Source organism: Aquarana catesbeiana, linkage group LG05, assembly GCF_042186555.1.
Source record: "Aquarana catesbeiana isolate 2022-GZ linkage group LG05, ASM4218655v1, whole genome shotgun sequence".
In the NCBI taxonomy this organism is placed as follows: domain Eukaryota; kingdom Metazoa; phylum Chordata; class Amphibia; order Anura; family Ranidae; genus Aquarana; species Aquarana catesbeiana.
In genome coordinates, this window is record NC_133328.1 from 129743572 (window position 1) to 129759083 (window position 15512).

Below are 15512 nucleotides of genomic sequence, written 5' to 3' on the forward strand. Positions count from 1 at the left end.
TACTTACACTTTTACTTTCACTTTCATGTTTATTTCTAATTAAATCTTCATATCCACCTTTATTCTATTTACATATACATTCCCCTACATATTGATTTACACCCTGTCATTCTTTGGATAAACCAGATACACAGCCATCATCCTTTGTCCTTTTCCCTCCCCCTCACTGTGTTCCTGTCAATCCGCTCTTCCCTCTTCCCCTTTTCTCTCCAGTCCCCGCCCCCATTCTCTTCTTAAACCACTTCCACGATCCCTCTGCAGCTTTGATGAAGGAGCGCGGCTACCGTGCTATCGTAGCCTGCACGCTCACGAAACGCGTCGCATTCCAGTGACGTCACAGCTCCGCGCCTGCTTTCCATCAGCGTCTCAGGCCTCGCTTTGGAACCTCATCACCGCGGCCGGCTTCAGCGGTATTCGGGCACAGCCGCACGCACAGCAGGACCCAGCGCCAGTTAGTGACAGACCTGACGGACCCCTCTCCTCCTGGATTTCTAGTTACATTACATGCTTAATGTTAATCTACAAAATGTGAGTGGTTTGCACAGAGTTTTTATTAAAATTGGTTTTAATACTGCACTTAGAGGCGCCTCCTCTCCTTGTGTTTTTTTACAGTCCTGAAAGAGGCAGCTGTCCAAGAGAAGTGGCCTAAATCAGAAATGGCCTTTCCCATTAACATTTTAGAAATTCAGGCGGAACACTTGGTCCTGAGGGCCTGAACGTTCAGTTTAAGGTATTGTCCTGCTAGGATTCAATCCGTGTAAGCCACAGCAATGGCCTATATTATTCACCAAGGGAGCACAAGAAATTGTGCGGCCCAGAGAAAGGTGAATCTTATCCTATCTTGGGCAGAAAACAAGGTACTTTGCCTATCGGCAGTTTTCATTCTAGGAATAGAAAGTTGGCAGGCGGACTACTTGAGCCATCAGCAGTTGTTCCTGGGAGAATGGTTCCTTCTCCCCGATATCTTCCTGTCAATATGTCAAGGATGGGGGATCCCAGACATAGATCTGTTTGCGTCCAGGATCAACAAAAAAGATCGACAACTTTGTCAAGAACAAAGGATCTGCTAGCATGCGGAACGGATGCCTTGCTATTCCCGTGGAATCGGTCCTCACTGATTTTTGCTTACACTCCTGCCTACATCCACGACTTCTTCACAGGATCAAGCAGGAAGGGAAGTCTTTGATTCTTGTGACCCCCAGCAAGGTCCAGGAAATCTTGGTATGCAGAGATCGTAGAGATGGCAGTAGGGAACCTATGGACCCTACCTTCATGGCCAGACCTTCTCTCGCAAGGTCCGGAATTCCATCCTACTTTACAAACACTAAATTTAACAGTTGGCTATTGAGGCCCACACGCTGAAGAAGCGTGGGCTGTCAGGTTTGGTAGTTTTCTACCTTGGATGATGCAGAGCCGGCCTCCATGGTTATATATTATGGATTCTGGGAAACCTATATCTCCTGGTGTGAAACCAGGAGCTGCACCCCAGGAAATAAGTCAAGGTAAAGTCCTTGATTTTTCTGCAGATGGGGTGAGAGATAAAGCTGGCTTTGAGTGCTTTCTAAGGACAGGTCTCGGCCTTATCGGTATTATATCAATCACCACTTTCTTCACATTCTTTGGTCCATAACTTTATTCAGGGGGTAACACGGCTTAATCTCCGGTTAAGTAACCCCTGAACCCTTAGGACTTGAGTTTAGTTTTGTCGGCATTACAAAACAGTCTTTTTTTGGGTCAATACAACATATTTCCTTGGTCCTTTTTTGACAAGGAAACAATTTTTTTCTAGTAACCATATCTGCTGCAAGAAGGGTATCAGTATTGGCTGCTGTTTCTTGTAAAGAGCCATATCTTTATTGTTCACAAGGATAAGGTAGTATTGCATCCTCATCCTAATTTTTTACCAAAGGTAGTATCAGGTTTTTATCTAAACCAGGATATTGTTCTATAGTCTTTTTTCCAGAACCCTGTTCTTTGGAAGAAAAATCACTACATTTTTCTGATGTGGTGAGAGCAGTCAATGTCTACTTAAAGGCGATTACGCAGATTCAGGAAAAAGAATGTTTTCGTTCGTGTTGCCTGAAGGTCCTAAAAGAGGACAGGCAGCATCGAAACCCACTATTCTAAATAGATTTGACAAGTAATCGTTCAAGCTTATGGTTTAAAGAGGTGGATTCCACCCTCTCAAATCAAGACGCACTTCTCTAGGACTGTTAGTTTTTCCTGGGCAGTGCATCACCAAGCCTCCATGGCTCAAATCTGCAGGGCCTCAACTTGGTCTTCGGTCTATACATTTACTAGATTCTAACAAATAGATGTAAAAGGCCATGAGGATATCGCCTTTGGGCGCAGTGTACTGCAGGCTGCAGTATAAGTCCTCTAGTCTCTTATTGCCCTACTTTTTGTTGTGTCTCCCTCTCTTCAGTTGGCATTGCTATGGGACATCCCACATAGTAACTACTATGGCTCTGTGTCCCGTGATATACGATAAGAAAATAGGATTTTTAAAACAGCTTAGGTGTAAAATCATTTTCTTTGAAGTACATCATGGGACACAGAGGTCCCTTCCTTCTTTGGTATGTTACACTTGTATTGCTTTGCTACAAAACTGAGATACTCCCAGTAGTGGGAGGGGTTACATAGGGAGTGCACTTTTTATCATGGGGCGTGCCAGTGTCCATCACCTGAAGGTGACCTATAACCCACATAGTAACTACTATGGCTCTGTGTCCCGTGATGTACTTCAAAGAAAAGGATTTTACAGGTAAGCTGTTTTAAAAAATCCTATTGTTCTCTGCTTGCCTTTTTTGACTATTCTTTTTCTTTTTAAAAACCTAATAGATGGTCTAATCCAACTAATCTCTGTTCAAAACTAAGAAGCCATTTATTATCAATCAACTGCGTTTACTCTTTTTAAATCGTAATGACAACACAAACTACCCAAATGACCCTGGTCAAAAGTTTACATACCCTGGTGATTTTGGCTTGATAACATGCACACAAGTTGACACAAAGGGGTTTGAATGGCTATGAAAGGTAACCATCCTCACCTGTGATCTGTTTGCTTGTAATTGGTGTGTGTGTGTGTGTGTGTGTATAAAAGGTCAATGAGTTTCTGGACTCCTGACAGACCCTTGCATCTTTCATCCAGTGCTACACTGACGTTTCTGGATTCTTAGTCATGGGGAAAGCAAAAGAATTGTCAAAGGATCTGTGGGAAAAGGTAGTTGAACTGTAATAAACAGGAAAGGGATATAAAAAGATATCCAAGGAATTGAGAATGTCAAACAGCAATGTTCAAACTCTAATAAAGAAGTGGAAAATGAGAGGTTCTGTTGAAACCAAACCACGGTCATGTAGACCAACTGAAATTTCAGCCACAACGGCCAGGAAAATTGTTCGGGATGCAAAGAAAAACCCACAAATAACTTTAGGTGAAATACAGGACTCTCTGAAAACATGTGGTGTGGCTGTTTCAAGATGAAAAATAAGCAGGCACTTGAAGAAAGATGGGCTCCATGGTCGAGTCTCCAGAAGAAAGCCATTACTACGCAAATACCACAAAGTATCCTTGCTTACAATATGCCAAACAGCACAGAGACAAGCCTCAAACCTTCTGGCACAAAAGTCATTTGGACTGTTAAGACCACAATTGAGCTTTTTGGCCACAACCATAAATGCTACATTTGGAGAGGAGTCAACAAGGCCTATGATGAAAGGTGCACCATTCCTACTGTGAAACATGGAGGTGGATCGCTGATGTTTTGAGGATGTGTGAGCTACAAAGGCACAGGAAATATGATCCAATTGATGCCAAGATGAATGCAGTATGTTACATGACAATGATCCAAAACACAAGGCCAAGTCGACCTGTCATTGGCAACAGCAGAATAAAGTGAAGGTTCTGGAGTGGCCATCCCAGTCTCCTGACCTCAATATCATTGAGCCACTCTGGGAATATCTCAAACGTGCAGTTCATGCAAGACAGCCCAAGGATTTACAGGAACTGGAGGCTTTTTGCCAAGAGGAATGGGCAGCTTTACCATCTGAGAAGATAAAGAGCCTCATCCACAAATACCACAAAAGACTTCAAGCTGTCATTGATGTTAAAGTGGGCAATACATGGTATTAAGAACTGGGGTATGTAAACTTTTTTGATCAGGGTGATTTGGGTAGTCTGTGTTGTCATTATGAATTAAAGAGTAAACACAGTTGACTGAAAATAAATGGCTTCAGCCAAACACTAACCACGAGTGAAAGAAAGGTTTTTGTGTTATTCATTATCTCTGAAAAATGGCCAGGAAATCATAAATTCTGCCAGGGTATGTAAACTTATGCTGTGATGTGATGATCAGTCACAGATCCCATGGTACCCAGACGCTTGGATTGGCTTGTTACAGTGTTTGTGCATACCCAGCTATACACAACAATCACCTGGTGGATCGGCGACCCGATGCCTATTTATTCCGTGCCGCTCATAAACAGCACTGAATAGGGCCCAGCGATCCCCCATTCCTAAATGTACATTCGTACAAAAGTGGTTAAAAAGCAGCCATATTTAATCTGTAAAAGCCATCAGTCACCAGCACAGTGGGTAGTGGTCCCTCCATCTTTCTCTTTCCAGATTTGTAAATTGAATCCCTTCACCCCAGTGTGACAGCGAGAGCACTGCTAGCAGTGGGTGCCAGAACCGCTTCAGCTCTCTTTGAGCTGCAATGATCGTAGAAAGTGGCAGAAGAGATTTATAGGCAGCTTAAAATCTTCAAATATACAATACTAAAAAAATCTGTAATTTTCTTTTGTACATCTTTAATATTCAAGTTTATGCTTACAGAGAAGTGTATTCATCCTGCGTTATTACTGTAAAGTCTTTTAAGCCCAGGCATTTTTTTTATCATACAGTTTTTCAATAGTAATCAGCCTTTTTTTCTACCAGGGTGCTATCTGAGTCTTCAGGGGCGCCATGACAAAATGCCTAAAATGCCTGTCTTTTTGTTACACAAGGCCACAGGTTTTCATTGTGCAACATTACAACTTTGTGCACCGTGTGAGTCAGCCACCAGTGTCCCAACAATTCCTAACATCTTCTGTTAATAAAGAGGATGCCTGGCATCTGCACAGTATCCTTGTTTGACCCCCCCGCCTCTATCTGTCAGCACTTGGGCCAAGTTAGATGCATGGTGGAGAGATGATTAGGGAGAACAAATGCTGGAATATTAGATAGTACCAGTGTGCAAAAGTGTATTTGCTTTTCATGAATATATCATCTCTAATGATTTATTCTCTATTGGATCATTTTAAAGGGTGCCTTGCCTTGACTGGAAAAAGGTTAAGAAACACCAGTTTAAGTGATTAAACATTAGAGGGCGCTATTGTCTAGTTCTACTAGTTCATGACCAGAACAATCTGTTAGCATGCAGAGAGCTGTCGACAATAATAATAATAATAGTAAAAATCTCTAGTTGACTTTTGCAAATATCTTCTTTAAATGAGAATGTAAAAAAAAAAAAAGTATTAAAAAAAGATTAGAAAACCCACCTAATTTTCTAATTTGGGTCATGAAAATGAACAGATCCAAGGACATTCTGGAGTCAGGTCGGATAATGAGTCTGTAGATTCAATTAATTAAGAAAAACAATGACTTCATGTAGTACGGCTATTTATAGAACTTACCGTCAATTGTAAGATTCCATTATGTTTCTTTTTAAATGATTCTGTAAAATTTTATGATCATTGTTTTTGTTAAACAAAGAAAACAACTTTTATATTTCTATATTTTTCGTTTTACTCATGCCAAGACGTTTGAAAAGCCTGTTTTGCGTCATTGTATTTTAGCTTGTTAATCAATGTATGCACCACATGTTTCTCATTAACATACAATTAAAGTAAATGTAGCTAGCTTAAATCCAGCTGTAAAATAAAATTTTATGGTGTGCTTTGTTTCTTTTATTATATTAGGAATGTGTTGACTTTTTTGGATTTAAGCCTGGCTTTCCTTGCCATTGAAAGTTCAGGTTATTTGACAGTCAGTGTAATGGAGTCAGGAATGTTAAATGGGCATAGAGTGCAAATGCTGATTTCCCAAATTTTATCCATTCATACAATACAAAAGCTGGTTTGCAGTTCAGTCTTAATACAATATATTGAAATTGCATGAATTACTTTTCTACCTATGATTTATTCATAGAGCAAAGAACTATATGATAACCCATAGTAACAAGTCATCTGCTATAGTTCTGACTGCTCTACACCAATGAAAGCTGAAATCCGATTGGTTGTTTACAACTCTTTTGCACTTAGAACTGCCTTATTTATTGCGCGTGCTTGTTTTAGAGCAGCAGTAGTTGACAGAGAAGCTGATAAAGTTGTTGAAAAACTATTCTGCTGTGTCGCCATAGTCTACTTCTACATTTTCCGTGGCTTGTTTTAGAAAGGTAACTTTGACCAAGAGAAACATTGGCAAATAAATTAGATATAAACCCTAACTGAATGAAAATTAGTTGCTTAAAGTGTATGTTAACTCCAACATTTCATATTCCTGATATGTGCCTGCTGTACCATGTACATGTGATGAAAAGTATCCTGTTCTCTTTGCTTTGCTTCCTTTTGTCTGAAATACCTGCTGTTCCTGCCAGTCCCCATGCTTTCCTATTTCAAACTGATCATGCTAGGCATGGAAGCACATCCATCCCAGTCTGGTCAGTTTTCTTATTTGCATTTTACTTGAGAGCACAGCCTGCCTGTACTCCAGTGGTCAGACTTGTGCTATCACTCCCCTTCGCACAGCTACTCACTGGGAAGATCAGTGATCTGCTGTTTCTCTCCCTCCTGCTGACATGCCCCCCTGCAATCTCCATCTCTAGCTCTCTAAGCCTATTAGGTAATATGATCAGCTAAAAAAAAAAAAAAAAAGATCCAGCCGAGCATCTAGTTAAAGATTGAAGGAGGAGTTTTCAGTCGTCTGGCTGTCCTATGAAGCTGCATGACCCTGACCCTCTGTCTGGACAGTACTGATTGACCCCGTGCTGATCACATGCACCCTTGCAAAAAAAAAAAAAACCCTCTCTAGCAATATACCACCAAACCCAGCATGCGCAGAGTGCCTCCTAGGGCTCTGTGTTATCAGGACATGGATTGGGGACAGTAAAGAAAGGGGAGGATCAGATGGCCTTTTTACACAATGCAGGTGATTAACCCCTGAGGTTCCACAGTGAGTATAACCAGCATGCTTTACTGCATATACAGACTGATTTTACTCTTGTGGGTTTAGTAACTCACTGATATAGACAATGTAGTAAATAAACTTTATTTGTAATATTTTTATTATAAAAGTATAAGAGGGCAACATAAATCTAGTGTGTAATTTGACACTGTGATAAACTAACAGCACATCAGTATCTGGTTCTATGGATGTAGTAGCAATTCTCAATGAATTCTTAAGGTGCTCATCAGATATTTTGTTTCTATATTTGCCCTTCATGTGCTTCATCCTTGAGAACAATTGCTCACAGATATAGGTGCTTCCGCAAACTGATGACATGAATACGGCGTGATTGTGTGACAGTATTTGGTGTATAGTAAGATATACTGTATAAACAGAATGTAAACTGTGCATGTTTTCTAAATTAGCAACGATTAAAATTTGTAATATTTTGATTTTTTACAGGGTAGATTTCTTTATTCCTGGAGTTCCTAAAGTTGGGGGTTTCTCCATTTGCTCAAGTCCAGGACTTCTGGAACAGGAAGGGGTACTGGAGCTTGCAGTGAAGTATAACTTACATCCGCCTGCTCACTGGATTCACACACAGGTAATACTGCCATGACCTAGCCCAGCGTGGGTAGTGCCTGAATAAAAAAGCATATGTTCCATATAAAATTTGATGTGATACTGATTATTAACCATTTGCCAGGTGTGTTCATGATTACTACACAGATATCCTATACCTATTGTAAGAGAAGAATACAGGGAAAAAAATTGTGTTTTAGTTTCCCCCTTTGCTTCCGGCCGGTATTGAATTTGCATGTTCAAAATAATAATATGTAAGTTTCATTAATTCAGGAGAAAAGGAGTGATTAAATAGCAGTGTTTTATGTAACATAAAACTTATCTTGAAAGTAAAGGAAATAAAGAATGAACTTTGATATTGGGCTTTTAGTAAATGGCTGCCGCATTGGAAGGTTTCCATAGTAATAGAGGTGGTAAGCAGGTTTAGTGTTTGGCTTCCCTCTACTCTTTTAGCCTTTGAATTTTCTTCCCCTGGAAACACACACACAATGTGCACAGCGCCCCCAGGGGACGGTTGACTGGTTTGCCTTTACAGGCTTCATTAGGGAGGAGGCGATGTCACTAGAGAAGGAAGATAGTAGGCAGAGAGTCTAGAAACTTCAGACTCTTCCTCTCCTCCGTCTGCATGTCCCTCAGAGTTGACAAGGGGGAGCAGTGTTGTAGTATGCAGTGGCAGAGGTGCTAGCTGGCAGAAAGATGCAGTGGCTGGGTGTTGGGATACATTGTAAGTGGTGCTGAAGGAAGGTTCAGAATGGCAGTGCAGTGGTATGGGTGCTGGGATGTAGAAAGGTTCAAAGTCAGAGGTGCTGGGTGACAAGGAGGTGCAATTTTAGGTGGCAGAGTGCTAGGTTTTCTAAATTCTTCATAGGCCTGAATGCAAAAGCTGTCTACTTGTATTCCTGTTATGACTAAGCACCACCCAATTATATTGAAGGTTTTTGCAGTTAGCATGGGGAGGTAACAAAAGTCACTCTGTGTAATACATGTGGGGCCATTTATTTGGTGTGGAATCCCAATGCATTAGTACAGTAAGTGCCAACAGACTCGTACTGCAGCACAACACACGCTGTGGTGCACTGCATTATAAAAATTAAAAAAAAAAAAAAAAAAGATCTTTTTTTTTTCTGTTGCTGTGCATTGGTAGACTATTGCTGATTAAAGAGTGGCCTTAAAGTGCTATTGAAGGTATTTTTTTTAAATAATAAACATGTTACCCTTACCTGCTCTGTGCAATGGTTTTGCACAGAGTAGCCACGAACCTCTTCTTATCTGCTCCCCCGGCTCCTCCTTTTCTCCGAGTGCCCCTATATCAAGCCGCTTACTATGGAGACACTTGCGCATGCTCGCTCCCGAGACCCACTTTGTGTGTCTATAAGACACACAGAATGGGACTCAGCCCCACCCCCCGCTCCCTCCTCTCTAGCTGTGATTGACAGCAGTGGGAGCCAATGCTGCTGTCTCTCAACCAGTGAAGAGGCAGAGACCCAGGAGAGCAGCTCCAGTATTTTCCCTGATTGTGTTCTCTGATTTTAGAAGATAAATTCACAAAGTACAATTTTGCATTCTTACTGACAAAACCACTTTGAAACAAAAGCTTATTTTTATTAAAAGAACAGTTAAGCTTAAATGGGACTTCAACACCCCACCCCTCTGTTGAGTTAAGTGGGTCTCCAACACCCCCCAACCCCATTGTTGACTTAAATAGGTCTCTAATATGCCCCCTCCCTTCCCTTCTTGAGGCATGGGTTTTGGCGCTAGGTAGACATTGCTTATGAGAAACATCACCTGTCAACTAAGGAGACCCCTTGTAAATATTTTCTGTTATGGTGTTGATGGCTGGATTTCCGTTTCATTCTAGGGGCACCCTTCTTTCATTTATTTCTCTTATAAACCCCAATGTCTATTCCAGACATACAGTACTTTATATGTGCCTAAATATCAATTTATGAGACTAAAGTTATATCTTTTAGTGTGAACTGGATTCTGTCATTCTCATATGTACTCACAATATGAGCTTTATGTTTGTTTTTACTACCTTTGAATGTATGTTCTTTGTTTGATACAATCTGGCCAGAAAAGGGCATTATGGAGCAGGCCCCAAGCTATTTTACTACCGTATCCCTTATTCTGTTGTGTTCAATTTTGTACGTACACTTGCTACAAGAGTTAATGTTGCCTGTTTACAAGTTTTGTGCTTTAGGTAGGCATTAATATTGTGGTTGTGTCCCCTTTCAGCCCCCAGTTGCTATATAACATCGCTTTGCCCTACAGCCAACCCCCCCCCCCCACCTCGCCACCCCCGAGCCGATGCGAGTGCCCAGCGGTCACGGTCACCGCCGGGCACCCGCGATCGCCGCTGACACATTGAGAACCGGGATCTGTGTGTGTAAACACACAGTTTCCGGTTCTCTGAGGGAAGAACACACAGATCATCTGTTCACACAGAGTATGAACAGCAATCTGTCATCTCCCCTGCACAGTCCCCTCCCGCCTTCAGTTAGAACACACACTAGGGAACACATCAACCCCTTGATCGCCCCTTAGTTTTAACCCCTTCACTGCCAGTGACAGTTTTACAGTCATCAATGCATTTTTATAGCATTTATCACTGTATTAATGCCAATGATCCCAAAAATGTGTCAAAATTGTCCGATGTGTCTGCCATAATGTCACAGTCCTGATAAAAATTGCAGATCGCCGCCATTACTAGTAAAAAAAAAAATAATAATAAAAATGCCATAAAAATATCCTCTCTATTTTGTAGACGCTATAACTTTTGCGCAAACCAATCAATATACGCTTATTGAGATTTTTTTTTTTTTTACCAAACGTGTAGAAGAATACATTTCGGCCTAAACTGAGGAAAAAAATAGTTTTTTTTATATATTTTTGGGGATATTTATTATAGCAAAAAGTAAAAAATAATGTGTTTTTTTTTCAAAATTTCTGTTTATAGCGCAAAAAATAAAAAACGCAGAGGTGATCAAATACCAGCAAAAGAAAGCTCGATTTGTGGGAAAAAAAGGACGTCAATTTTGTTTGGGTGCAATGTTACACGACCGCGCAATTGTCAGTTAAAGCGACACAATGGCGTATCACAAAAAGTGCTCTGGTCAGGAAGGGGGTAAAATCTTCCGGGGCTGAAGTGGTTAAGTTAATTTTTGTTTCAATATATTTTTATTTTCCAATAAAAGTGAATACATCATAGGCAATAAACAAGAAGCAGGTCCTCAGCCCCGCAAGAGCTAGGAATGATGTAACAGTTACAGAAATATAATCATCATATTGTACAGGTAATTCCTAGAGTGATCAGAAAGTGCAAAGTATAACTTGGAAAACAATAGTACATAAAAGGATTCATGTAGGTTAGGAGGGAATCCCGGAGATCAAAGTCTAAATTATCTAGTCCTTTTTTATTTTAGCTCGGGTTACCTCACATTATGATAAGGTGGGTGATCCCAGACGGAGGGAGCTCCACCACCCCAATAGGGAACATGCTGTGGCAGAGCTCCCCCCCCCAAGACCCCCCACCTCGAAATTAACCTTGTAATACGTAAAATTTGTGAGAAAAAACACAAAAAAACCCAAAAAACAAACAACCCATCACTTTCTGTAGAGGGTATTAAGAATTTTTGGCATACGAGACAGATCAAAGGTCTAGGAATAACCATAGACTAGTGATTATGGTATGTATTTGACCGCCCTGACAAGCAACTAGTTTAAATGTAATGAAAAAAAAAATAAAAAATTGGAAGAATGAAATGTTCTTAACATATAACAGTTTTTTCCATTTTTGAGGAGTGTGCGGTATAGCCAACATAATGCTAGACCTCATTACAAAAGAGCAATCTTGTTTGGTCTAGTTAAAAATCATTTGAGTAAGAAGTGGGGGGTGGGGACCTTAGAGAGAGTGAGAATGGGAGGGGGAAGAGGAGAAAAGAAAGGTAAGAGACAGAAGAAGAAATGTGAGTTTATATTGGAAGCCGACTGGGGGGAGCCCAGAGTCCCACAGTTGCCACTTGAGGACTCTAGTAGAGGGATATACCCACGAAATCTGCCCAAGGCTCCCACACCATTTTGAACTTTTCTGAGCGATCCAAGACTACGCCCGCCATCTTTTCCTGGTTCATAATCCAGGATATCTTTCGTTTGGCCATGAGGGTGGAAACATACGGTTGCTTCCAAGCTTTGGCTATCGTGAGCTTAGCTCTTAGAAGGATAAAGTGTATGAGGCGTTGCGTGTTCCCGAAGGCTCCCTGAACTGGGAAGTTAAGGAGTGCTATGAGGGGGGATACTTGTATGGATAAGGCTGTAATTTTGTTAATCCAGGTGAAGATTTTGTGCCAAAACTGGCGTATTCTGGGACAGGACCACCAAGTATGTATCATGTCACCTCTTAATTCACAACCTCTGAAGCAGAGAGTAGAGGAGGATGGGAAAATCGCAGCTAGTTTAGATGGGACTAGGTACCATCTAGTTATAACTTTTACGCTAGCTTCCATGAGGTTGGTATTAAGAATCCCCTTGAAGGATTTTGCAAAATTACGATGCCAAGTGTCGGTTTTCCATTGTTGTGTCAAGTCCTCCTCCCATTGCAGCATGTAAGGTGCCTTGGATTGTGTTGATGATAGGGCCCTGTAGATCACCGAAATTCCCCCCCTCTGCTCAACGGCCTGGCCACACCAGGACTCATATTCAGTTATTAATAATTTGTGGGAAGAAGTCTTGCACTTTTTCTGTAAAAGGTTTGAGATTTGAGAGAATCTGAAAAATTCTGAGGGGGGCATTTCCAAGTTACTAATACAATATGGTTTGGAGATCCGGCCCAAAGGCCTGAAAAAGTGGCCTATCCTGTACAGCCCTTTGTCTAGCCACCATTGAAAGGCTTTAATGTCTAGCCCCGGTGGGAAGTCAGGATTATGAAATATATGTTTAAGAGGTTCTATAGGAAATGAGATCTGGTTGTTTTTCCATAGGCAATCCCAGAGATGGAAAGAGTGTGAAAGCGTCGGGGATAGGATTGAAGGTCTTAGTTTATTAGGGCACCAGAGGAGATAGTCTATGGTATGGAGTGGTACTGCCAGCCTTTCAATATGTACCCAGTCAGGTTTTTCCCAGCGGGAGTAAACTGCTGAGATTTGAGCAAGGTGGGCTGCATGGAAATACCAGAGTAGGTTAGGTAAGCCCAGTCCGCCACCGGTCTTGGCTCTAAACAAGATCGATTTTGAGAATCTATGTCCTCTTTTGCCCCAAACAAATTGTATAATTTTGGCTTGGAATTTTTTTAATCGGGCTTTGTTGATAGGGATTGGGAGGGCCCTAAAGTAATATAGGATGCGGGGAAGAAGGGTCATTTTAATTGAATTTATTTTGCCCAGCCAGGATAACGAGAGCCCAGACCACCTGGTCAAGTCCTCTTCCAGTTTATGGTATAGTTGAGGATAATTAGCTTGATAAAGAAGCTCTATCTTGGGTGTCAATTTTATCCCCAGGTATGTGATATGCGCTTCATTCCACGTGAACCTGAAACTCTCTCTTAGCTTGGCCAGCAAAGGGGTAGGTAGGTTGATGTTGAGCGCTTGAGTCTTGTCATAATTTACTCTAAGTCCTGAGATAGATCCGAATTCGTCAAGAAGACGGCATATGTTGGGGAGGGAGGTCAGGGGAGACGATATAAACATTAGGATGTCGTCTGCAAACAACGCACATTTGTGGTGACGGGAGCCGCACTGAACCCCCTGTATGTTTGGATTGGATCTGATGGCGATTGCTAGGGATTCGATTGCTATGGCAAAAATCAATGGGGATAGAGGACACCCCTGTCTTGTGCCTCTCGAAATGGGGAAAGACTCAGAGTAAAATCCCTGCAGACGCACCTGGGCTGTGGGAAATGAGTATAGAGCATGCAGAACATTCAGAAAGGAGTCTCCAAATCCCCATCTATGTAAAATGTTAAATATATAATTCCAATTTACGGAGTCGAAAGCTTTTTGGAGATCTAGGGACAATAGACAACCTTGTCTGGATGGGCCTCCATCCCAATTTGAGTTGAGGAGAGAAATTATATCTATCGCACGTCTAGTTTGATCTGGACCCTGTCTTCCAGGAATAAATCCTACTTGGTCTTTGTGAATGTATAAGCTAATAAAGGAAGCCAGGCGGTCTGCAAGGATCTTAGTCAGGAACTTCAAGTCATTATTGATAAGAGATATAGGCCTGTAGTTGCCTACAGAGCTGGGGTCTTTGTTGGGTTTGGGGAGGACTGTGATGTGAGCCATATTAAGTGAGGAGTCCAGTTGTCCCCCTTGCCTGAGGGCGTTGAAGAACCGGGCCATATATGGGGCAAGTGTGATGGCGAAAGATTTATAATAGGGTATAGAAAACCCATCTGGGCCTGGTGCTGATAGAGTTTTAGAGTTTTTAATGACCGTGCATACTTCTTCCGCTGAGATAGGGGCTTCTAATTTTTGACGGTGGGTATCTTGTAATTTAGGAATTTGAATGTTATTTAAAAAACTGTCTATCTCCCGTTGAGGAGGGTTATGATCCCCACTGTATAAGGCTTCGTAGTATCTCTGAAATTCACCCATGATACGTTGGGGATTCTGAGAGAGTGTGCCCCCCTGGATTTTAATTTTTGGGAGAGCTTGGGACCTGAATTTTGGGGAGAGTCTACTTGCTAGCATTGAGCTTAATTTGTCTCCGTGGCAGTAAAATTTGGATCTATTCCATCGTAACCATTTTTCGGCCTTGGTAGTGAGGGCCAGGTTTAGTGCCGTACGGGCTGCGTCTAGTTTGGCTATGGGTACCGAGCTAGGGTTAGTTTTGTGCATTTTGGCCAAATCAGAGAATTCCTTATCTAGTTTTGCAATTTCCGCTTTATTGGACTTGTTAATGTGTGAAGTAGGGTTGTCCCGATACCACTTTTTTAGGACCGAGTACAAGTACCGATACTTTTTTTCAAGTACTCGCCGATACCGATTACCGATACTTTTTTTTAATGTCACGTGACAGTTTTTTTTTTTTTTTTTTTTTGAGGGGGGGGGGCGGGTGGGGTGGGGGTGGTGGTATAGTGAACGGTGTCTGTGTGTGTGTTTTTGTTTTGGTTTTTTTCATTTACATTTATTATTTTTTACAATTTTTTTTTTATTCTTTATTGCACTATGTGTGTGTTTTTTTTTTTTTTTTTAATCAGCCCTGTTGGGGGGCTTTGGTGAGATATCAGGGGTCTTAACAGACCTCTGATATCTCCCCCTTGAGACAGAGAAATAGACAGAGGATAGAGATTCCCCAGTCCCTTTCTCTGCAGCGTCAGCTGCACTGAGAATGAATGGAGAGAACACAGCAGCTTCTCTCCATTCATAAACTGACACATTGTAATCACAGAAGATTACAATGTTTCAGTTATGTGAATGGAAAGAGTCAGCTGACTCTCTCCATACACACAGCGGAGAGAGAGCAGAACGGAGGGGACAGACGAAGAGAGAGGGGGACAACGGAAAGCCGGAACGGATGGGGACAGCGGAGGGGGACAGAGGAACGCATGGGGACAGCGGAGGGGGACAGAGGAACGGATGGGGACAGCGGAGGGGGACAGAGCAAAGAAGGACAGCGGGAGGTGGACAGAGGAACGGAGGAGGACAGCGGAGGGGGACAGAGCAAAGAAGGAGGACAGCGGGGGGGGGACAGAGGAACGGAGGGGGACACAGCAATGGAGCAGGACAGC

At 41.9% G+C, this 15512-nt stretch overlaps 1 protein-coding gene across 2 annotated transcripts in view; it reads left to right on the forward strand.

The window, feature by feature from the left end:
* OXNAD1 (oxidoreductase NAD binding domain containing 1) overlaps positions 1 to 15512 on the forward strand; it is a 156843-nt gene that overhangs the window by 91387 nt on the left and 49944 nt on the right. For both annotated transcript variants that reach the window (XM_073630194.1, XM_073630195.1), the window contains exon 6: positions 7667 to 7808. In XM_073630194.1, coding sequence (XP_073486295.1) covers positions 7667 to 7808 — 142 coding nt within the window. The remainder of the gene's footprint in view (positions 1 to 7666; positions 7809 to 15512) is intronic.